Source organism: Podarcis melisellensis, assembly GCF_964234715.1.
Source record: "Podarcis melisellensis genome assembly, chromosome: 8".
Taxonomy (NCBI): domain Eukaryota; kingdom Metazoa; phylum Chordata; class Lepidosauria; order Squamata; family Lacertidae; genus Podarcis; species Podarcis melisellensis.
In genome coordinates, this window is record NC_138540.1 from 87,396,779 (window position 1) to 87,421,433 (window position 24,655).

The 24,655-nt window shown below is 48.5% G+C and overlaps 1 protein-coding gene across 5 annotated transcripts in view; it reads left to right on the forward strand.

Moving 5' to 3' along the window:
- The window catches only part of MARK4 (microtubule affinity regulating kinase 4), a 78,692-nt gene that overhangs the window by 48,707 nt on the left and 5,330 nt on the right, over positions 1–24,655 (forward strand). For 3 of the 5 annotated variants that reach the window (XM_081922012.1, XM_081922015.1, XM_081922016.1), the window contains exons 7-15: positions 1,533–1,589; positions 2,058–2,294; positions 5,454–5,573; positions 8,482–8,581; positions 10,947–11,056; positions 14,193–14,355; positions 16,621–16,838; positions 17,909–18,012; positions 20,918–21,187. In XM_081922012.1, the coding sequence (XP_081778138.1) occupies positions 1,533–1,589; positions 2,058–2,294; positions 5,454–5,573; positions 8,482–8,581; positions 10,947–11,056; positions 14,193–14,355; positions 16,621–16,838; positions 17,909–18,012; positions 20,918–21,187 (1,379 nt within the window). The remainder of the gene's footprint in view (positions 1–1,532; positions 1,590–2,057; positions 2,295–5,453; positions 5,574–8,481; positions 8,582–10,946; positions 11,057–14,192; positions 14,356–16,620; positions 16,839–17,908; positions 18,013–20,917; positions 21,188–24,655) is intronic. The other 2 variants (XM_081922013.1, XM_081922014.1) reach the window with 2 other exon arrangements.

Genomic DNA, 24,655 nt, shown 5'->3' on the forward strand with positions numbered 1-24,655 from the left:
AGCGGTTTAGCGGATCAGCTGATAAGCGACTTAGCGGATCAGCTGTTAAGCGGTTTAGCGGATAAGCGGCTTAGCTGCTTAGGAAAAAGGGGGGGGGAGGAAAAAAACCCCGCAGGAACTCGCAAGACATTTTTGTCTTGCGAAGCAAGCCCATAGGAAATTTGTTTTGCGAAGCACCTCCAAAACGGAAAACCCTTTCGTCTAGCGGGTTTTCCGTCTTGCGAGGCATTCGTCTTGCGGGGCACCACTGTATTTTGGAACATATGTTTTATATCTATCCCACTTTTCCATAAATTTTTGTTTTGAATTGCCTCTCAAGGTATTTGTCACTACACCTTTTTAACAATATTTCCCCACCACTATCTGCCTTATCGCTTAAATATTCCTTCCAGATTTCTTCATATTCATCCGTTCTTAATTTGCGTCAACATGCAATTCGTTCGTATGCAGCTAATCTGTCCATATTATCAATCCATGTCCTCAGTGGAATCTTTTTGCAGCTCTTCCAATTCATCAAAACAAGGGGTTTTTTTTGCTTCTAATATAGCACGGTACATCCATATTTTTTTTGACCCCTTGTAATCTCCCACGTATTCCAGAATATAATTTAGAATTAAATTCAATTCCCCTAAATATCAATTTCTTTTTGGCCGATGTTCTGGGGCAGAGAGGATATCAGACACTCCCTGGTCCAGATCCACCCCCTATGACTTTCTCACGTGGCCAAGCATTGATTTCCTTTCTCTTTCCAGCCAAGGGGGCGGGGTAAGGATTGATCCTGGCAGCCTGGCCTGTTTTGCTTTAAAAGGGGGGCACTCACGATTCTGGATGGGGGGGGAGACAGAGGGAGTGTCATCTCTGCAGGAAGTGGGAGAGCCTTTCAGGGATCTTTCCCATACCCCCGGACATTTTCACCCACCACATTATCTCCTGCTTGGACTACGGCAATGCGCTCTACGTGGGGCTACCTTTGAAGGTGACCTGGAAACCACAACTAATCCAGAATGCGGCAGCTAGACTGGTGACTGGGGGTGGCCGCCGAGACCACATAACACCGGTCTTGAAAGACCTACATTGGCTCCCAGTACGTTTCTGAGCACAATTCAATGTGTTGGGGCTGACCTTTAAAGCCCTAAACGGCCTCAAAGGCCCAGTATACCTGAAGGAGCGTCTCCACCCCCATTGTTCAGCCCGGACACTGAGGTCTAGCGCTGAGGGCCTTCTGGCGGTTCCCTCACTGTGAAAAGAGAAGCTATAGCGAACCAGGCAGAGGGCCTTCTCGGTGGTGGCTCCTGCCCTGTGGAACACCCTCCCACCAGACATTTAGAAGACATGTGAAGGCAGCCCTGTTCAGGGAAGTTTTTAATGTGTGACATTTTGATGTATTTTTAATCCTTGTTGGAAGCCACCCAGAGTGGCTGGGGAAACCCAGCCAGATGGGTGGGCTACAAATAAATTATTATTATTATTATTATTATTATTATTATTATTATTATTATTATTATTATTATATTTCTTCTTCTCTCTCCTAGATTGTCTCGGCCGTACACTACTGTCACCAGAAGAACATTGTCCATAGGGACCTGAAGGTGAGGGGGCTCTGGGCTGCTCCCCTCCATTTTCTCTCCCTCCCTCCCACCCCATCCCAGTAACTATGATGCCATGAGCACCACGTCACTCAGTAGAACAGCTGGGCTGGCAAAATTCGGGGTGCAGCCCTCTGCCCTGGACTTCACAGCATGGTCTGGGGCAAATCACTCTATGCCTCCATTCCTCCATCTGTAAAATGGGCATAATTATTACCCTATCGGATGAGCAGGGCTGGGGAGGGGGCGGACAGAGGGGTCCTTCAGCATTTTCTCTGCTTCGTGCCGGCTCTTAAGAACCCAAATCCAGGTGCCCCAAAGCTGATTCAGATTCCTAGAATTTTTCTGTGCCCCTCGCCTTGCTGGGGGTTGGGCTAGTTGACCTTTGGGGGTCCCTTCCAACTTTCCAGCTCTGTCGTTCTGTGACTTCACCGTCCGTTCTGTGACTCTCCCCTCCGCCACCAAAAACAGGCCGAGAACCTTTTGCTGGACGCCGACGCCAACATAAAGATCGCCGACTTTGGGTTCAGCAACGAGTTCACGTTGGGCTCCAAGCTGGACACCTTTTGCGGGAGCCCCCCGTACGCCGCCCCAGAACTCTTCCAGGGCAAGAAGTACGACGGCCCCGAGGTGGACATCTGGAGCCTTGGGGTCATCCTATATACGTTGGTCAGCGGCTCCCTGCCTTTCGATGGGCAGAACCTCAAGGTGGGGCAGAGTGGGGGTCGCTAGGAAGCCTTGAAGGGGGAAGTGGGGGGGTTATGGGGCCGGAGACAGGCCCAGCGGACTGCGGGGTCTCCCAAGCCAAAAGCAGAGATACAGTGGGGGGCAAGGAGGGGGTCTACTGTGGTGCCCCGCAAGACGAATGCCTCGCAAGACGGAAAACCCGCTAGACGAAAGAGTTTTCCGTTTTGGAGGTGCTTCGCAAAACAAATTTCCTTTGGGCTTGCTTCGCAAGACGAAAATGTCTTGCGAGTTCCTGCGGGGTTTTCTTCCTTTCCCCCCCTTTTTCTAAGCCGCTTATCCGATAAGCCGCTAAAAGCCGCTAATAGCGCTAATAGCGCTAATCCACTAAGCCGTCAATGGGCTTGCTTCGCAAGACGAAAAAACCGCTAGACGAAGAGACTCGCTGAACGAATTCTTTTCGTCTTGCGAGGCACCACTGTATTTGGGCCCCTTGAACTTTTCTCTTTTTGCAGACAGGTGGTGTTTTTTTCCAGGTTAAGAACCGTTTTATTCGAATTCGGGATTTTTACATACATGACAGGTGAAACTCGGAAAATCAGAATATCGTGGAAAAGTTCATTTATTTCAGTAATTCAACTTAAAAGGTGAAACTAATATATGAGATAGACTCATGACATGCAAAGCGAGATATGTCAAGCCTTTATTTGTTGTAATTGTGATGATCATGGCGTACAGCTGATGAAAACCCCAAATTAACAATCTCACAAAATTAGAATATTAAATGAAATCAGCAAAACAAGGATTGCAAATAGAGCAATATTGGACCTCTGAGAAGTAGAAGCATGCATATGTACTCAGTACTTGGTTTGGGCCCCTTTTGCATCAATTACTGCTGAAATAAATGAACTTTTCCACGATACTCTAATTTTCCGAGTTTCACCTGTATATTATCTCCTTCCAATTTTTAAATTTCCTGTGCAATTTTTTCCCTTCCCTTCCCTCCCTCCCTCCCTCCCTCCCTCCCTCCCTTCCCAACCCCACCCCCATATCCATATCCATTGGAAGGGTTCAAACAATTCTCCTCAGCCACGGGCATAGTGTCTTTTGTTTCCACCGAACGTCTTTTGTTCCAGTAGTTTTTATCCATTGAAGATACGGGTTCCATCTGTTCCTTATCATGGTGGACTTGACCTACCACATTGTTTCCTGTGATGTTACTGCGACAAAGTCCGACTGAATAAGTTCAAGCAAATAACTATTCCATGCCTTTACTTGCAGACAGCTTTGTTGGAATAGCGTAAGGGGTTCCTCTCCCCAAAAGCTTAAACCGCCTCCCCAAACTACACTTCTCCCCTGAATTGTACAACATCCTGTCTTTTGTGTTCTATGTAATGGAAATGGTTCCCAAATGGATCTTTTACAGGGGCAGACTTCAGAACTCCTCGCCTGTTGACATCAGGCAGGTTGCCTTCACTGTATACTCCTTCCTGCTAAGGGCGCTGGGCATGTTTAGCCTGGAGAAGAGGAGGTTAAGGGGTGATATGATAGCCATGTTCAAATATATAAAAGGATGTCACAGAGAGGAGGGAGAAAGGTTGTTTTCTGCTGCTCCAGAGAAGCGGACAAGGAGCAATGGATCCAAACTACAAGAAAGAAGATTCCACCTAAACATTAGGAAGAACTTCCTGACAGTAAGAGCTGTTTGACAGTGGAATTTGCTGCCAAGGAGTGTGGTGGAGTCTCCTTCTTTGGAGGTCTTTAAGCAGAGGCTTGACAACCATATGTCAGGAGTGCTCTGATGGTGTTTCCTGCTTGGCAGGGGGTTGGACTCGATGGCCCTTGTGGTCTCTTCCAACTGTATGATTCTATGATTCATATTTATTTAGGCAAAGTCTACCCAGACATAATAATAATAATAATAGTAACAACAACAACATATTCCTGTAATAAAAAAGTAAAGGGACCCCTGACCATTAGGTCCAGTCGTGACCGACTTTGGGGTTGCTGCGCTCATCTCGCTTTATTGGCCGAGGGAGTCGGCGTACAGCTTCTAGGTCATGTGGCCAGCACGACTAAGCCGTTTCTGGTGAACCAGAGCAGCGCACGGAAATGCCATTTACCTTCCCGCTGGAGTGGTACCTATTTATCTACTTGCACTTTGACGTGCTTTTGAACTGCTAGGTGGGCAGGAGCAGGGACTGAGCAACGGGAGTTCACACCGTCGCAGGGATTCGAACCGCCAACCTTCTGATCGGGAAATCCTAGGCTCTGACATAATAATAATAGTAACAACAACATATTCCAATAATATATTATTATAAATAATACATATATTATCACATAGTCACTGGTCATTTCATTGTTTTATACATTATGTGAACCCCTTTGAAGTTCATTTGTTTTTTAATGATCACGCAGTACGTAACTCTTATGAAATAAACTTGTAAAAAAAGACCTGAAACAAAAAGATGAGGAACCAGAGAAAATAATGACTCTATGTGACAAAATGTGAAAACCGCATATTATGCATGTCCCACCCATATAATGCCGGTTCCTCTGCCCAGCAGCTCTTTATTTTATTTTTGTTTCATAAAATTTGCACACCACTTGGTTATAACAACCCTCAGAGCAGCTTGCAAAAGAGATTTCGGAAATAAAGCTATCACCAAGGAAGATGAACACTAATTTAAAACTTTTGAAAACTCACATCAGCATTCTAAACATCCCAGCGGAATTGTCTAGAGAAAAATGTTTTTTAGCAGGCACCAAATTATATCATCATTACTATATTTATTCAAATCCCACCTTTTTCCCAGACCAGGAATCGAGGATAGTGAAGGCACTTGCCTGATGTCAATAGGCAGGGAGTTCCACAGGGCAAATCCCTGAGCGCCGAGGTGTTACAGGGCCTCGCTTCTGTCAGCAATCGTGCTGCAGCATTCCTTAACCACCTACGACCCCAGGGTGTGGCTTATGGGGCGGGAACCAGTGGCGGTGGCGCCCACAGAGACTGGAAGCACTATTAACTCCTTGCGGGTGCCCTTCCGCACCCCAAACCTCACGTTTTTCTGCCGGTATAGGGCCAGGCTGACCCAAAAGCGGGGGAAAGGAGGGTGAATTTGAGGCAGGACGGGGGAACCCGGTTTGGATATGACTGACGTTTCCACCTGCTCAATCCAGGAGCTGCGGGAACGAGTCCTTCGTGGCAAATACCGCGTGCCCTTCTACATGTCCACGGACTGCGAGAACATCCTGCGGCGCTTCTTGGTCCTGAACCCCTCCAAGCGCTGCACCCTGGAGGTAGGGGCACCTAAGATGGCTGGGTGTGGGGGGGAGAAGAGGGGCTTAGTGAGTGGGCCTGGTGAAGATGGCTGGGGGGCGGCGGCTGAGCCACGTCCCAAGGACCAGGGCTTTACTGTGGGGGGGGGGGAAGAGATATTCCTGCACTGAAGATTGAGGTTGAATCCTGACAAGACAGAAGTACTGTTTTGGGGGGACAGCGGGCAGGCGGGTGTGGGGGATTCCCTGGTCCTGAATGGGGTTACTGTGCCCCTGAAGGACCAGGTGCGCAGCCTGGGAGTCATTTTAGACTCACAGCTGTCCATGGAGACGCAGGTCAATTCTGTGTCCAGGGCGGCTGTCTACCAGCTCCACCTGGTACGCAGGATGAGACCCTCCCTGCCCACAGACTGTCTTGCCAAAGTGGTGCATGCTCTGGTTATCTCCCGCTTGGACTACTGTAATGCACTCTATGTGGGGCTACCTTTGAAGGTGACCCGGAAACTGCAATTAATCCAGAATGCGGCAACTAGACTGGGGACTGGAAGTGGCTGCCGAGACCATATAACACCGGTCTTGAAAGACCTACATTGGCTCCCAGTACGTTTTTGAGCACAATTCAAAGGTTGGTGCTGACCTTTAAAGCCCTAAATGGCCTCAGTCCAGTATACCTGAAGGAACGTCTCCACCCCCATCGTTCAGCCCAGAAACTGAGGTCCGGCTTTGAGGGCCTTCTGGCGGTTCCCTCATTGCAAGAAGCCAAGTCACAGAGAACCAGACAGAGGGCCTTCTCGGTGGTGGCACCCTCCCTGTGGAACACCCTCCTTTCAGATGTGAAGGAAATAAGCAGCTATCCTATCTTTAAAAGACATCTGAAGGCAGCCCTGTTCAGGGAAGTTTTTAATATTTAATTCTGTACTGCTTTTAACATTTGATTGGGAGCCGCCCAGAGTGGCTGGTGAAACTCAGCCAGATGGGCAGGGTATAAATAATAAATTATTATTATTATTATTATTGTTATTATTATAAGGGGGTTGGACTAGATGGCCACTGGGGGTCCCTTCCAATCCTACGATTCTCTGATTCCATAAGAGCCAGCTGGATCAGGCCCAATGGGGCCCATCTAGTCCGCCGGCATCCTGTTCTCCCAGTGGCCAAGTGCCCCCGAAGAACCTAGGGATCTAGGGAAGACTGGAAAACATTTATTGAATACATGGGGAATAACTGTGTACAGCTGAAAACTCTGGCAGCATTGAGATCAATTCAACAGTTGCGATGGACGTAATAATGGAATACCGAATGGGATAGTTTCTGCAAAACACGCAGGGATTCAGGATGTGTAAAATGAACGATGGGAAGAGAAGAAAGGAAGTCGTTGATGTTTTAAGGAGGTGAAAATGAGTGTTTTAAATGGCAGAACAGAAAATTGGACAAAAATTATATAAAATAAAAAATAGATAGATGGCCTCTGGGCCATAAAAACATAAGAAATGCCAGGCCAAAGGGGCCCTCCTCTTAGTCCAGCATCCTATTCCCGCATTGCCCATTAGGAGAAACCCGCAGTCAGGATCCGGGTGCAAGAGCAACTCTCGCCATTTCTGCCATTTCTCTCCTGCCATTTCTGGCGACTGGCATTCGGAAGCATTGACCCTGGAGCCGCTGCTTGCTTTTTCTTCCCTGTTCTCTAAGCCATTGCTTGAGAAGTTGCTTGTTCCCTGGGGGAGAACGAGGGAGCGCAGCTGGTGCCCCCGCCTCCTCCGAGCCACCATTCCACCCCCCAGACCCATTCTCCAGCTCCATCTTCTGCCCTCCAACCCGTTTCGCCTTACAGGAAGCTGTTGCTGCTGCTGCTGCTGGGAGAGGAGACCTTTAATTAGCTAATGTCTCCGTGGGATCTGGCCCTGCCCACCCGCCTCTCCCTCCCCCCCTCCCCCCACGGATGGCTGTAATTAGCCTAATCGACTCAGGGATAATTATACCGTGTGTCAGGGAGGCAGAGAGCAGCCTCAGCTCCCTGCCTGCCTGCCTGCCTGCCTTTTCCCCCAGCGTAGTTTGCAGGCTTCTGGGGGGGGGATGCTGAGAGATGGGGTGAGGGTGCCCTGAGTGTGTGTTGGGGGGGTGTCCTCTTTGCCGATAGGGTCCCTTCTGGCTAAAGATGATCTCAGAGCCTCTGCTTTCCTGAGTCCAGATGTTGTTGTTTTTAAAAAGAAGCTGTCTTACTCATCGTCAGGGCGTTGATCCATCTAGTGCAATACTGTCTTCACGGACTGGCAGCTGCTCTCGAGGATTTTTAAGCAGAGAGCCCCTCCCAGCCTTACCTGGATTTGAACCCAAGACCCCTTCTGCTTGCAAACCAGATGCTCCGAGCTGCGGCTCTGTTGTTGTTGTTCATTTTATTTTATTTAAAGCTAGTTTGTGCCTGGAGCTATTTTGCGATGAGCAAGGGTGCCCTTGAGCAGGTGCAGAGTGCCTCTCCCTCACAGCAGATCTTGCAGGAATTTGAACCGCGGTTCCCAAAGTGCAAGCGATACTTGGGGTGACCTAGCAGAATGTATGTTGGGTGCAAACAATTTTGAGGTGCAAACGATTTCGTAAACCTGCTAGCACTGGATCAAGTCCAACTGAATTAATTACTTCAACTGAATAGTTTTCATTGGGCTTTGAATAAGCGTGCAATTAATTGTGGCTGTTCTGGATTTTATGGCGCTGTTGCCTTCCTTGGTGTGCCATGCAAACGGCTATTCCGAAAAATGCTTTTTTTATATAGGTTAGGGTAGAGCCACTGGGAGTGAGTCTGTGGAAACCCCCCAAAAGTTAGGGAGCAACTGGGGTTAGAGAGGAAGGGGCTTACAGGCATGGACAGAGGGTGTGTGTGTCTAGGCCTCCCCTTCTCGCCCCTCCCTTTCACGAACGCTCTTCTTCTCCGCAGCAAATCATGAAAGACAAGTGGATCAATATTGGCTACGAGGGGGACGAACTAAAACCCTATAAAGAGCCGGAAGAGGACTTTGCAGACGCCAAGCGCATCGGTAAGGGCGTGTGGAGTGTTTTTGCTGCGTATGAAACAGCAGGTGCTGCCACACTCAGAGACGGATTTCTTGCAAATGTGGACCCTGCAACAGGGTCAGTTCTGTGAAGTTGTGGGTGAACATATCAGACGACACAGCGATTCTTCAAACGGCTCTTGTTTATTCACAGGCCAGAACAGAACTGAACTGAAGGGTTCAGCCAGCCTGCTTATATAGAGCTCCACTAGAACACAACAGTAACCATTTTCTGTAACTATCCAATCACTGAACGTCACTTTCAACCCTTATTTGCATATGTGGACCTGAGGGAAAACTATCTACAGTATCCCCCCTGCTGGCCCAGGGTGAGAACTTCAGTACATAACAGGTTCCACACTTTGAAGCAGTCGGGGGACAGGGGCTGGGCAGGTATGGAGGACTCCCTGGTCCTGAATGGGGCAACTGTGCCCCTGAAGGACCAGGTGCGCAGCATGGGAGTCATTTTGGACTCACAGCTGTCCATGGAGGCGCAGGTCCATTCTGTGTCCAGGGCAGGTCCATCTGGTACGCAGGATGAGACCCTCCCTGCCCACAGACTGTCTCACCAGAGTGGTGCATGCTCTGGTTATCTCTCGCTTGGACTACTGCAATGTGCTCTACGTGGGGCTACCTTTGAAGGTGACCCGGAAACCACAACTAATCCAGAATGCGGCAGCTGGACTGGTGACTGGAAATGGTTGCCGAGACCATATAACACCAGTCCTGAAAGACCTACATTGGCTCCCAGTACGTTTCTGAGCACAATTCAAAGTGTTGGTGCTGACCTTTAAAGCCCTAAACGGCCTCAAAGGCCCAGTATACCTGAAGAAGCGTCTCCACCCTCATTGTTCTGCCCGGACACTGAGGTCCAGCTCCGAGGGCCTTCTGGCGGTTCCCTCCCTGCGAGAAGCCAAGTTACAGGGAATCAGACAGAGGGCCTTCTCGGTGGTGGCACCCGCCCTGTAGAACGCCCTCCCACCAGATGTCAAAGAGATAAACAACTACCAGACTTTTAGAAGAGATCTGAAGGCAGCCCTGTGTAGGGAAGTTTTTAATGTGTGACATTGTTGGATTTAATTTAATATGTTAAATTGTTGGAAACACAACAAAGATTAAATTGTTGGGAGCTGCCCAGAGTGGCTGGGGAAACCCAGGCCAGGTGGGCGGGGTATAAGTAATTGATGATGATGATGATGATGATGATGATATTGGGTGAGGTGATCTTGCAGGTAAACTGTTCCCAAATTGTTATGGGCTTTATACACCAGTTCCTATCTCAAGTTAATCTTTGTATAGAAAGTGATAAATAGTCCAGGGTAACCAAAGAATTTTGCAATGTGAGGTGAGTCCTATGCCTTTCAGTTGTGCCTTTCAATCCCTGAGGAGTTCTTGTGCTTCAAGCCTTGTGCCAAGCACCCTTCAAGTTCTTCCAGGATCTGGTTATCCTCAGCCTGGCCACTAGGAGAAGAGAACTTACTAGGGACTTAAAGCTGCAAATTTAATATTATCTCCCATGAAAAAGATTGAGGAGAGCCGGCTCCGGGCATTGGGTGACATTTTGTCCGCTTTTTATTTGGGCAAACACTTCCTCCCAGAACTCAGGGGGTCATCAAAACATAGGATTGTAGAGTTGGAAGGGGGTACCCAAAGGTCATCCAGCCCAACCCCCATGATGGAGAAATCCTAACTAAAGCATCCATGACAGAGGGCCATCCAAACTCTGCTTAAAAGCCTCCAAGGAAGGAGGATGTGCCAGCTTCTGAGAGAGCCCGTTCCACAGCCAAATGGCTCTAACTAACCCTAAGAAAGTCGGGACACGGGTGGCGCTGTGGGTTAAACCACACAGCCTAGGGCTTTCCGATCAGAAGGTCAGCGGTTTGAATCCCACGGCGGGGTGAGCTCCCGTTGCTCGGTCCCTGCTCCTGCCAAACTAGCAGTTCAAAAGCACGTCAAAGTGCAAGTAGATAAATAGGTACCACTCCAGCGGGAAGGTAAACCGCATTTCCATGCGCTGCTCTGGTTCGCCAGAAGCGGCTTAGTCATGCTGGCCACATGACCCGGAAGCTGTACCCCGGCTCCCTTGGCCAATAAAGCGAGATGAGCGCCACAACCCCAGAGTCGGCCACGACTGGACCGAATGGTCAGGGGTCCCTTTATCTTTAATCCTAAGCAAAATCCTAAAGTTTAGCCAGACTCTCCTTCCTTGCCATTTGAATCCGTTGGTTCGGATCCTGCCCTCTGGAGCAGCAGAAAACACCTTCTAACTTCCTCCACTTTCCCTTGTGTCGCATAAGTTGGTGACTTAGAGGCTAACCTTCTTCGCCGTCTCTTTCCTCTCCCTGCCCAGAAGTGATGGTGGGCATGGGCTATACCCGCGAAGAGATCAAGGAAGCCCTGACCAGCCAGAAGTACAACGAGGTGACAGCCACCTACCTCCTGCTGGGCAGGAAGAACGAGGTGAGGCCTGGGGTTACGGGCGGGGGGGGGGTGTTGCAGGAATTTATGTCTAGGTTGGGGGGGGGTTGCCCCTCCAGCAGATATCATGCACATGCAGCCCACTACCAAAACCAGCACCATCGCTTTTGTGACTTCTGTGATTTGTCCCCACAAAACACTTCATCACAGTTTCTTCCTACGTATTCCAAGGGCCTTTGCTGCACGATACCAAATGTAAGAATTCACTGATAAATGCATCTCTGTACTGGCTCACTGGGAAAACTTCAGAAATTCATATAGACACCTGAGCTCAGCTCCTCAGCAGCCCCTCTGCCTGAGTGATAATCCCTGGCATCCTGATACCTGAGTGCCAGATAGGTAGCCATTCCAGAAATAACAAACCCAGATGAAGACAAAAGGGTGTGGTTAACTTGGCTGGGAAACAGGGAAATGTAAATATCTTTTTTGTTCCACTTGATGGGTGTTTGGTGGAGGGCAAGGGGAACCATGGGGCAGGGTCCAGGATGCTCAGATTACTGCCACCAGACCTCCCCTTTCATGATGTAACCATGATGTACTTGGGGGGGGGTGTAACATGGGGATTAGCAGCTAATAGTTCTCTTTTGTTCAGGGCTTCCATCTTGTTCCACCTGGTGGCAGGTGGGAGTCCTGTCACGACAGTCTTCAATAAAGACCAAGCCTACTGGCTGCTGTTTTGCTCTGGTATTCCTGGCTGGTGTCCTTGTTTTTTTGCCCAAGGGAGCCCTCAGATTGCTCCGTTAACGGGGGGGGGGACGCCCTCCTCTCCAGGGACACCCATGCAAAGGGGAATCCTGTACAGCTGCAGAATGAGACCCCCAAAGCTACAGTGGAGGAGCAGCACCTTTGTCAGGACTGGCCCTCTCCTCTTCCTCCTCCATGAACCTGCCTAACCCTCTAGAGAAGCCACCTTGGTCGGTTGCCATTCCTTCTTCCTGTGGCGGGGAGTTCCGTAGTTCAACTTGGCGCGGCAGAAAAAAAAAGGGACTTCCTTTTCTCTGTCCTGATTTCTCCAGCATTCTGCTTTTTCCAGATGTCTGTGAGTTCCAGTGTCAGGAGAGAAAAGATATCCTCTCCCTCTCTCGTTTCCCCCATGCCGTGTGCTGATTTTTCCTTTTTAGAAAATTGGCTTTTATTAAATATTTTCTTCTGCAACGAAGAAAATTGCATGTAGCGCCTCCGCGTTATGCGGTTTGGCGGGGGGGGGGAACAGAGGAGAGAGGTGGCAGGAATAACGATGTTTCATGCTATTGTGTGGCATTTATGCAGGACTTGTATGTTAGTGTGATGTGGATGGGTCCTTGATTTATACAGTGATACCTCTGGTTGAATTTGAATTTTGAATTCTGGTTGAGTTTGCTCTTGAATTCTGGTGCTGGAGGAGACTCTGGAGAGTCCCATGGACTGCAAGAAGATCAAACCTCTCCATTCTGAAGGAAATGAGCCCTGAGTGCTCACTGGAAGGACAGATCCTGAAGCTGAGGCTCCAAGACTTTGGCCACCTCAGGAGAAGAGAAGACTCCCTGGAAAAGACCCTGATGTTGGGAAAGATGGAGGGCACAAGGAGAAGGGGCGACAGAAGCTACCAGCATGTTCTCGAAGCTACCAGCATGAGTTTGACCAAGTTGTGGGAGGCAGTGGAAGTGCCTGGCGTGCTCTGGTCCAGGGGGTCACGAAGAGTCGGACACGACTAAACGACTAAACAACAACAACCTCTGGTTGTGAACAGGATCCGTTCTGGAGCCCCGTTCGCAACCTGAACAGAACGTAACCCGCGTCTGGCGGCTCGCAATTTGCCGCTTCTGCGCATGCGCATGATGTCATTTTGTGCGTCTGCGCAAGCGGTGAAACCCGGAAGTAACCCGTTCCGTTACTTCTGAGTCGCCGCGGGATGCAACCTGAAGCAAACGTAACATGAGGTATGACTGTATAGGGTGAGTCCTTTAAAAGAGTGCATACAGAGTGCACATGTTCCACGGTGCCTCTGCTAAAAGACTCACCCTGTATATAGGTTGGCATTGCAAGAGATTGGAGGGTCCAGAATTTTGTTGGTTGCATTCAGTTGGTGGCCGTGCGCTTTGTTGGGTCAGGGCCTTACCGATTCATATGCTGTTTGGGGGCTGGGGTGGGGATAGATCATTGTCTTTTTTTAATACCGTATATACTCAGGTATAAGCTGACTTTTTCAGCATATTTTTTAAGCTGAAAAAGCCCCCTACTTGAGTGAGGCGGGCGGCAGCGGGGGTCTGAGCAGCTCTTTCCGGTTGCTTGTTCTTCCTCCTCCACTGCCGTCACCACCAGGTTTGTGGTGTGATGAACCGGCTTATACTCGAGTCAATAACTTTCCCAGTTTTTTGTGGTAAAATTAGATGCCTCAGCTTATATTCGGGGCGGCTTATACTCAAGTATATACGGTATATATTTATGATTTTCAGTTTTATACATTTAAATCCTTTTTCAATCATTTCAGCATTTCAGAACTGGGCTTCCTTCCCCCTCTTCCTGCAGTTCTTTACATTTCTTTTTAATACTTTCCACGTATTCCAAATTAACTTAATTTGCACATTTATTCATCTACTTTAAATAAGTACTCTTATAAAACTGCAGGTTATTACAATAATCCCACCAATGTCCTTATCTGTTTCCAGTTTGTTTGTAAATATTCCATCAACCATTTCCATTCTTTTATAACCATTTGTTATACAGTGGTACCTTGGTTTAAAGACAGTTTAATTTATGGACAACTTGGATTAAGAGCGCTGCAAACCCGGAAGGAGGTGTTTTGGTTTGAGAACTTTGCCTTGGAATAAGAACATCTTCCGCTTCCTGTTGAGTGTGTGCCATTTGTAAATTGAGTCCCCTGCTGCTACGGGAAAGCACGCCTTGGTTTAAGAACGCTTTGGTTTCAGAACGGACTTCCGGAACGGATTACATTCGTAAACCAAGGTACCACTGTATTGAGTTCTTATTTTTCCAGCAAAGTTTTGCCATTGCTGCAGAGTCCATAAGTTTTTGTATCCGTTCTTCTTTTGCTACGATTTCTTTCCGTTTTTGGGATAGGTCGTTGTCTCGTTGTGCTGTGCATAATCTTCTAAGTGTCTGCCGTGTCATCTCCCAGCAGGTGGAAGGGGGCGAGTCTCGCACGGGCAGCAGCCTCTCGCTGGCCCGGGTGCGGGCGCCCAGCGAGGTTTCCAACGGCACCAGCAAGTCCTCTTCGTCTCACTCCAAGAGCCAGCGGAGCTCCTCCACTTACCACCGGCAGCGGCGGCACAGTGATTTCTGTGAGTGACATGGGCTCCCTTCCCTCCCTGCGCCCCCCCAACCGCTCCTTCCCAGTCTCGTACCACCACCCAAACTGATCGGTGCAGGGCTGAAACGGCTCCTTGCTCCATTTCCCGTGTGAATCCCTAGAAGATTATTCCAGTCCATGGGCGGTTCGTGACACCTTGGATGTCTGAAAGGAAAAGGGAACCTCCTCCTCCTCCTCCTTCTTCCTCTTCTTCCTCTTCTTCTTCTTCTTCTTCATCATCTTCCTCCTCCTCTTCCTCCTCCTCTTCTTCTTCTTCTTCCTCTTTGTCATCTTCCTCCTCTTCCTCCTCCTCTTCTTCTTCTTCTTCTTCATCATCTTCCTCCTCTTCCTCCTCCTCCTCTTCTTCTTCTTCTTCCTCTTCATCATCTTCCTCCTCTTCCTCCTTCTCTTCTTCTTCTTCTTCCTCTTCGTCTTCTTCCTCCTCTTCCTCCTTCTCTTCTTCTTCTTCTTCCTCTTCATCATCTTCCTCCTCTTCCTCCTTCTCTTCTTCTTCTTCTTCTTCATCATCATCTTCCTCCTCCTCTTCCTCCTCTTCTTCTTCTTCTTCCTCTTCATCATCTTCCTCCTCTTCCTCCTTCTCTTCTTCTTCTTCTTCTTCATCATCTTCCTCCTCTTCCTCCTCCTCCTCTTCTTCTTCTTCCTCTTCATCATCTTCCTCCTCTTCCTCCTTCTCTTCTTCTTCTTCCTCTTCATCCTCTTCCTCCTTCTCTTCTTCTTCTTCTTCCTCTTCGTCTTCTTCTTCATCATCATCTTCCTCCTCCTCCTCCTCCTCTTCTTCTTCTTCCTTCCTCTTCCTCTTCTTCTTCCTCTTCCTCCTCTTCTTCTTCCTCCTCTTCTTCTTCTTCCTCCTCCTCCTCTTCTTCTTCTTCTTCTTCTTCTTCTTCCTCTTCTTCTTCTTTGGTTTTAACAATGAGTCCGTAAGTGACTGTGGAGGCCAATTCTGGATCCACACGTCCTTCCACAGTGGGGACATAGGTTCCCTGGCGGGAGTTGATCCCAGTGTGGATTTGCCTGGTATGCCTTCCTCTTAGCACTTTTCTCCCTTGTGTCCTGAGTTCAAGTGTCTTCAAAGCGCATGACACCTTTGATAAAGGCTGTTCTCCAACTGGAGCACTCGCAGGCCAGTGTTTCCCAGTTGTCGGTGTTTAAACTACATTTTTGTAGATTTGCCTTGAGACGGTCTTTAAACCTCTTTTGTTGACCACCAGCATTGTGCTTCCTGTTTTTAAGTTGAGAATAGAATAGTTGCTTTGGAAGATGACCATCAGGCATCCGCACAACATGACCAGTCCAGCAAAGCTGATGTTGAAGAATCATTGCTTCAATACAGTGGTGCCCCGCAAGACGAATGCCTCGCAAGACAGAAAACCCGCTAGACGAAAGGGTTTTCCGTTTTGGAGGTGCTTCGCAAAACGAATTTCCTATGGGCTTGCTTTGCAAGACGAAAATGTCTTGCTAGTTCCTGCGGGGGTTTTTTCCTTTCTCCCCCCCTTTTCCCCAAGCCGCTAAGCCGCTTATCAGCTGATCCGCTAAGCCGCTTAACAGCTGATCCGCTAAGCCGCTTATCAGCTGATCCGCTAAGCCCGCTTATCAGCTGATCCGCTAAGCCTGCTAAGCTGCTAATAGCGCTAATCCGCTAAGCCGCTAATGGGCTTGCTTCGCAAGACGGAAAAACCGCAAGACGAAGAGACTCCCGGAACGGATTCTTTTTGTCTTGCGAGGCACCACTGTACTGGTGATCTTTGCTTCTTCCAATACACTGGTATTAGTTCGCCTGTCTTCCCAAGTGATGTGTAAAATTTTTCGGAGACATTGGAAAATGCTGACAAGGCAATGATCTAGCAAGTGAGAAAAAGGAACCTAAGAAAAGCCAGGCTGGTGGATCAGGCCCAGGGCCCACCTAGTCCAGCATCCTCTTCTCACAGTGGTCAAATACCCCTGAGAACCTAGAATTCTAGATAGACTGCCCCTATTTGTTCATTTTTCCCCTTCAAAATATAGTCTGGCCCCCCACAAGGTCTGAGGGACAGTGGACCGGCCCCTGCTGAAAAAGTTTGCTGACCCCTGTGGGCCCAGTCCAACCACAGTGGCTCTCGCCTTGCTTTTGTTTTCCGTGAACTAAAAGTTTCACAGAGACCTGTGTTCGAATCCTGCTCAGCCGAGGAGCGCTCCTTTGGACCAGCCGCGGATTCTCTCCTCTCTGTCTCTGATGACCTCTCTCTCCTTCCCCCTCCAGGCGGCCCATCCCCAGTGCCCATGCACCCCAAGCGCAGCCCCACCAGCACGGGGGACGGGGAGCTGAAAGAGGACCGCATGCCATCGCGCAAGGCCAGCTGCAGCGTCGTCAGCAGTAGCGGCAGAGGCATCCCGCCCTCCAGCCCCATGGTGAGCAGTGCCAATAACCCCAACAAATCTGAGATCCCCGACCGCCGCAAGGACAGTGCCGTGAACACGGTGAGCAGGAGCGGGCTCCGGGGTCCCACGGGCGCCCCATCCCAGTGACCCCCACCCGTGGGGAGGAAGGGGTAGGGACCTGCAGCTCTGGTGTGGCTGGAGCCCCATCCGCTTCTGAGCTGCGTGGCAGAGAAAACGAAACTTTCCTCCCCAAAAGGCACATTGCTTTTTGTGTCCCAGAAGCCCTTGCGGAAGCTGTGCGTCCGTCTGGGCGCTGGTCTGACCTGTGAGTTATTCCCAGGCAGCGTGTTGAGGTGGGGGGAAGCATGGCTGGGTTCTGGCGAGAGGCAAAAGCCTCAAACCACCCTGGAATGCGGGTGGCGCTGGGGATTAAACCACAGAGCCTAGGACTTGCCGATTAGGTCGGCGGTTCGAATCCCCGCGACGGGGTGAGCACCCAAAGCTCGGCCCCTGCTCCTGCCAACCTAGCAGTTCGAAAGCACGTCAAAGTGCAAGTAGATCAATAGGTACCGCTCCGGCGGGAAGGTAAACAGTGTTTCCGTGTGCTGCTCTGGTTTGCCAGAAGTGGCTTAGTCATGTTGACCACATGACCCGGAAGCTGTACGCCGGCTCCCTCGGCCAGTAAAGCGAGATGAACACCGCAACCCCAGAGTCGGCCATGACTGGACCTAAGGGTCAGGGGTCCCTTTACCTTTACCCTGGGACCAGATTCACAGCACGCTGCAGTAGCCAAGTCCCGCAGATCTGGTTATCTACCCTGGGAAGAAAAATCCGTGTCTTGTAATGTGTGGCAACCCCACACGGACAGCAAGCACGCATGTACATAGCCGCACATGCACATTCAGGCGTGTCCGAAGCCGGAATCTGTCTCAGCAACTTCAAAATCCCTCTTGGACACACAGCCTTAACTTGCACGCCAAATTCCCATTCTGAGAGGCCTGGGCGTTTGGCTGCCTACTTCCCAGTTTGGAGAACTCTGAGCTGAGCGGCGAAAAACCGGTTTGCCAAAACGAGTCCGGCTTCTCAAAAGCTCCGTCTTGGGGTTTTTTTGCCGCTGTTTCTCTCCCGCCTCCGCCTCTTCAGCCTGGGCTCTTCATTTCTCGTTGCAGAATAACATTCCCTCGAGTATGATGACCCGGAGGAATACCTACGTCTGTACGGATCGGCCTGGTGGAGAACGACACTCCCTGCTCCAGAACGGGAAGGAGAACAGGTATCGCTGCGGTTATTCCTCTAAGGTCCTAGGGCAGGCTGCGGCAATCAAAACACGACATTGGGGGGGGGAGTTTCAAAACTACTTACAAAGGCAAAGTAAGGTGGCTCCTGCAAATGTACGCTTCTGCTACCGCGTTCGAAATTTGCCAAGCGCATTTTCCACCAGGCTGTCGGCCATTTGCAACCGAGTGAAGATGCCCAGGTGCCGGGGTGACCTCTAACATCTCCACCCTCTGGAGGTGCATTGTGGGAGCCCTTGACTATTTTCACATACTAGCCACACATCCTGCAGAATTTTGTCTACACAATCAGAAGCATAGCTGTCAACCGTCCCTTATTTGGCGGGAATCTCCCTTATTCCAGCGCCGTGTCCCACTGCTGTCCCGGATTGATGATGTCCCTTAAATTTCCCTGGTTTCATGCTCGCCCGGCTTGGGAGGGAAGCAGCGGCTCGGGGTCCTCCGCTACGAGAGAGAGAGAGCGCGCACGAGCTGCCGCATCTCCGTCTCTGCCTTTCCCCCCTCAGGGGCGCTTCGTGAGGAGACGGGTGGCAGCGGGCGAGCAGGCAGCCCCTCTCTTGTGAGATTTCCGCCGCGCTGCCAGGGGAAGCCGGAAGCAGCCTGAGGGAGGAGGGAGAGGAGGGGATGGGGAGGGACGCAGAAGGGCGACGCTTCAGCGGCCGCCGCGGTGCCGCAACCGCCTCATGCCGGGCTCACGGGTGGCGTGGGCGAGAGTCTCTCTCCCTCCCTCCCTCTCTCTCGGGCGGGGAAGGGCCGATTGAACTCCTCGCGCCAGGACGATGGCAGCCCCTCCAGCCAGTGCAGCATATTAATGTAGTGATTTCCCCTTTTGCATCCCTTTCATAACTCTCTTTTTATAAATCATTTGTCCATCCATAGTTCAAATTTTTACTACAAGTTTTCTGTCAATCCTACCAATGTATGTAACTCTTTACAATAGCTTTTCAAATAAATTATAGACTTTCCCCATTCTTTATTAAAGAGGTCCTCTTCCTGGTTTCTAATTCTGCCTGTTAGCTTTGCCATCTCGACATCGTTCATCAGTTTTGTCTGCCCCTCTTCTTTGGTGGGAGTTGTAGACCCTTAGGCTCATCTAGTCCAACCCCCTGCAAAACACAGTCAGTGGCAGCAAAGCTAAGCCAAAATCCCTTATTTTGGCCGCTGAACCTTTATTTTCAAGGCTGCTGGTCCCTTATTTTCAAATCTGTAAGTTCACAGCTATGATCAGAAGGAATTTCAGAAACCAAAATGGCTGTAATGAAAAATACGACTTTCTAGCCATCTGGCTCAAAAATGGCAACTAGGCATTCTGTTTCGGCGGCTGTAACCCTGGATTCGGGATCCATCTGGCTTCTATATCGGAATTTCTAACACTGCTTAGCTGTGATTTCTGCACTGCTGGCGGTTGGACTAGATGCCTTCCAATTCTGTAATTCCATTGCTATGCAAGCATCTTGACATCTTTCCGCAGGGCCTGCAAGACAGAGCTGTTCCGCCTGGCCTTTGGTTTGGACTCAGGCTGACCCTTATGTTTCCCTCCCCTTATGGTTTTCACTTTTAAAATGAGGCTGCATTTTAACCTGTATTTTTTAAAAAAAATCTTTTTCTTTCTTATTATGTTTTTACTGAAATTTTATTGGTGTTAGCTGCCCTGAGCCCGGCTCTGGCTGGAGAGGGCAGGGTATAAATAAAATTTATTATTATTATTATTATGAAGATTAGCCTCTCTTGGTTTCCCTTCTCTTTCCAGGTTCTTCTGGCCTGGGAGCTGAGCTCTGGCCTCCCCCCACTCACCTCTCCATCCCTGTCCCTTCCCACAGACTTCAGCTTGCTGCTGGACGCCTGCCCAGTTTCCACTGGTCTCGTTCTGGCTCACTGCTGCCCTGGCCCCAGGGAGTTGCCAGGTCCTGGTCGGTCACCCGTGTGACTGGCTGTGGGAGAATCCAGGACAGTCTCCAGAGACCAGGGTGGGGGGGAGAGAAGCCCTGTTTCTTTCAGCTTCTAGGAGGGTCCATCTTGACCTCCTCCTCCTCATCCCAGAGTATGGACCAGAGGAATTCTGAAAACAGATCTTGTGGAAGAATAGAAGGATATTTCTATGTCTCTTTGGGGAAGGCAGGCTGGAGGGGGTCATTTTATCGCTTTCCATTCCTGTTGTTGTTGTTTAGTCGTTTAGTCGTGTCCGCCTCTTCGTGACCCCCTGGACCAGAGCTCACCAGGCACTCCTGTCTTCCACTGCCTCCCACAGTTTGGTCAAACTCATGCTGGTCGCTTCGAGAACACTGTCCAGCCACCTTGTCCTCTGTCGTCCCCTTCTCCTTGTGCCCTCCATCTTTCCCAGCACCAGGGTCTTTTCCAGGGAGTCTTCTCATGAGGTGGCCAAAGTCTTGGAGCCTCAGCTTCAGGATCTGTCCTTCCAGTGAGCACTCAGTGCTGATTTCCTTCAGAATGGATTGGTTTGATCTTCTTGCAGTCCATGGGACTTTCAAGAGTCTCCTCCAGCGCCAGAATTCAAAAGCATCCATTCTTTGGCGATCAGCCTTCTTTTTGGTCCAGCTCTCACTTCCATACATCACTACTGGGAAAATCATAGCTTGAACTATACGGACCTTTGTTGGCAGGGTGATGTCTCTATTTTTTAAGATACTGTCTAGGTTTTTGTGACTCTTTCTAATTTGTTTGTTTGTAGTTAGGATGGGACTGAAGGACCATGATGGGGTGGTTTGTAATATTTGGTGCCGTTAATTACGGACAGCAGGCAATCGTTTCTTTAGAAATATTCTATCATTTCTGTCCAAAATGATGGGTGACGCTGATTTCTGCCTCATATCTCTCTCTCTCTCTCTCTCTCTCTCTCTCTCCACCCCCCCCCGCCCCATGCAGCTCTGCCACCAGTCGTGTCCCCCCCGCCTCCCCCTCCAGCCACAGCATCGCCACCTCGTCCACCTCCTCGGACCGCACCCGGCTGTCTCGCGGCACCAACATCCGCAGCACCTTCCATGGGGGCCAAGTGCGGGACCGGCGGGGGACCGGCGTTCAGAACGGGCCCCCCACCTCGCCCACGCTCTCCCACGAAGCCACCCCTCTGCCTCAGAGCCGCAGCCGCGCCACCTCCAACCTCTTCAGCAAGCTCACGTCGAAACTCACGCGGAGGTGAGCGGGCGGCCGCGACTAAGGGGGCAGGCAGGCGGGCGGGCGAAGAGGGTAACGAAATCGAGAACGCAGGCTGGGTGGTTGCCGTTCCCCAACTTCTCTTCCTCCCCCCCCCCCCAGTTTGATTTATTGCATGGTTTTTTTAAAAAAAAATCAAATCGATTTAAATCACAATTTAAATCACTAGTCAGTAAGACTTGGTTTAATTCACTGGTCATTAAGACTTGGTTTAATTCACTAATCAGTAAGACTTGGTTTAATTCACTAGTCAGTAAGACTTGGTTTAATTCACTGGTAATTAAGACTTGGTTTAATCCACTAATCAGTAAGACTTGGTTTAATTCACCAGTCAGTAAGACTTGGTTTAATTCACTAATCAGTAAGACTTGGTTTAATTCACTAGTCAGTAAGACTTGGTTTAATCCACCAATCAGTAAGACTTGGTTTAATTCACCAGTCAGTAAGACTTGGTTTAATTCACTAGTCAGTAAGACTTGGTTTAATTCACTAGTCAGTAAGACTTGGTTTAATTCACTAGTCAGTAAGACTTGGTTTAATTCATTAGTCAGTAAGACTTGGTTTAATTCACTAGTCAGTAAGACTTGGTTTAATTCACTAGTCAGTAAGACTTGGTTTAATTCATTAGTCAGTAAACTTGGTTTAATTCACTAATCAGTAAGACTTGGTTTAATTCACTAATCAGTAAGACTTGGTTTAATTCACTAGTCAGTAAGACTTGGTTTAAATCACTTGTCAATAAGACTTGGTTTAATTCACTAGTCAGTAAGACTTGGTTTAATTCACTAGTCAGTAAGACTTGGTTTAAATCACTGGTCAATAAGACTTGGTTTAATTCACTAGTCAGTAAGACTTAAAACGGCATACATGCATATTTCTAAAAGCAAAGAGATAATTACAATTATCAAAGCAGTAAAAGGGGCACGTTGCCAGCCCTTTCATTAAAAGCAGTCAGTTCCCCAAAAGCCAGTTGGAAAAAGAAAGGCTTCACCTGAAGGACAGCAAGGAGGGGGCCAGCCTGGCTTCTCTTGGCAGGGAGTTCCAAAGTTGCCTGGGAGCAGCCACCACCGAGAAGGCCCTGCAAAGATTTTGGGGGAAGGGGTCGTTTCCAATCAGTGCAGACCCTGCAAAACCTGAAATCCCGCAACGTCTCTTAGCACAGATGTTCTGGTGTGTGTGTTTGCTTCCTTGAAGGTTTTTGAGCAGATGTTGGGCGGCCATCTGTCAGGGATGCTTTAGCTGAGATTCCAAGAAAAAAGCACACCAAGAACTCAGGCCAATGTAAGTTTCAATAGTGGGAGCGGTCCCTCCTCGCAAATCAATAGTCAATAGTAACAAAAACTAATCCATTCAAAAGTGTGTATTCTGACAAGGAATGCAAACTCAAATAGAGATAACAAATTCAAACAGAGATTACAAGCTCAAACACATAAAGATATGTACAGTGGTGCCTCGCAAGACGAAATTAATTCGTTCTGCGAGTTTTTTTGTCTAGCGAATTTTTCGTCTTGCGAAGCACGAAATCCCATAGGTATGCATTGAAAATCAATTAATGTATTCCTATGGTCAAAAAAAGTGCAAACAAAGCCAAATTTGGTACAAAAAGAGTTTATTAACTGCTCTTTAAAATCCCCCAGCCACCCACCACACAGAAATTCAAACCCAGAATTTTTTTAAAAAAACAACAACATGGCCCAATGGTCACAGAAAATCATAAAAATTTTAAAAAAACCACACAAGCTCCCAGATTCTTGCAAACCCCTCCCCAACTGTTCCCCCAGCCACCCACCACACAGAAATTCAAACCCAGAATTTTTTTTAAAAAAACAACAGCAGACTGGCCCAATGGTCACAAAAAAATCATAAAAATTCAAAAAAAAACCCATACAAGTTCCCAGATTCTTGCAAACCCCACCCAACACCAAGTCCTTGAATTCCAAACACCCCAACCCAAAATCCAAAAACCACAAAAAAAGTTTTAAAAGTTTAACTTACCAAATGGCTGCAAAAGAAGTTTTGGAAAAGCTTCAAAAATCACCAAAGTCCTCAAAAACCTCAAAAAAGGCTACCAAACCGTGTGCTATGAGTTGCTCCTTGAAGTCAAGTCGCAACTGCACCTCTTCAAGCAATGCACCCTGGGTATTAATGGTTTTAAGGAAAAGGAAACAAACTTGCAAGACGTTTTCGTCTTGCGAAGCAAGCCCATAGGGAAATTCGTCTTGCGAAGCACCTCAAAAAACGGAAAACTCTTTCGTCTAGTGATTTTTTCGTCTTGCGAGGCGTTCGTCTTGCAGGGCACCACTGTATAACACAATAATTTGTTACAGAATTAGAAGTAAGAGTTTGTGAGTAGAGATAAGTTTATGTTAGTCCATAGTCAGATTCGACGTGGAGGTCTTCATAGAGCCGAAGTCAATTATAGATTAGAAACCAGGACATGGCGCTGTTTCGATGTATTCACCTTCATCAGCTGGAAGTATCAGATATTACATGAAAATACATTTAAATTCTAAATTATCAAAAATTGTAAAACAGTCATAAATTATAAAACAATATTATATAACATTTGGTTCCTTACCTAATTTATAAAGGGTCGTGTTAAGTTTGAAGACTTTCGGATAAATATATCCTGTTATTTTCTACTGTTTTATAATTTATGGTCATTTAGAATTTAAATGTTTCTAATCTAATCTAACAGAGTTTGTAACCTCTATTTGAGTTTGTAATTCTTGTCAGAATACATACTTTTGAATGGATTACTTTTTGTTACTATTGACTATTGATTTGCGAGGAGGGACCACTCCCACTATTGAAACTTACATTGGCCTGAGTTCTTGGTGTGCTTTTTTCTTGGCATATTTAATAACAAGAACTCCAACTTATTTAACGTTAGCTGAGATTCCTGCATTTCAGGGGGCTAGACTAGATGACTCTTGGGGTCCCTACAGTCCTTTGATTCTGTGATTCCTATTTTTTGCTGTGCTGCAAGCCCTCCATGCAGCCATCATGCCGGCCGAGTCGCAGAACGGCTAGCAAAACGGGATGAATCTGCCACAGACGCCCCATTCCTGCGGCCACGTTCATGGCGGGCGTTTTAAAGCCTCATTAAACCGCCGCCGCTTCCCCCCAAGAGTTCTGGGAGCCTTCTTAGACTCTACCGACTGGTGGGGTCTGCGTTGCTCCCAGGAGGAAGAAAGGAAGTCAAATGACACCGAGGTTTGGTTCAGATAAAGAGTTTATTCTGCTCTCCGGATAGCAGAAGGCACTTGCGTGGTCAGTCCACAGCAAGTCCAAAGCAATGAGATATTTCATGCAGTATATATATCGTCCAGGCACCCTCTCCCCCCTTCCCCAGGAATCCAGCCACGTCAGCTTATACACGTAAGTTGACATCCATGACCATAAACAGATATTCCTGTTCCGGTACTCTTGACCATAAAAGGTTGTTCC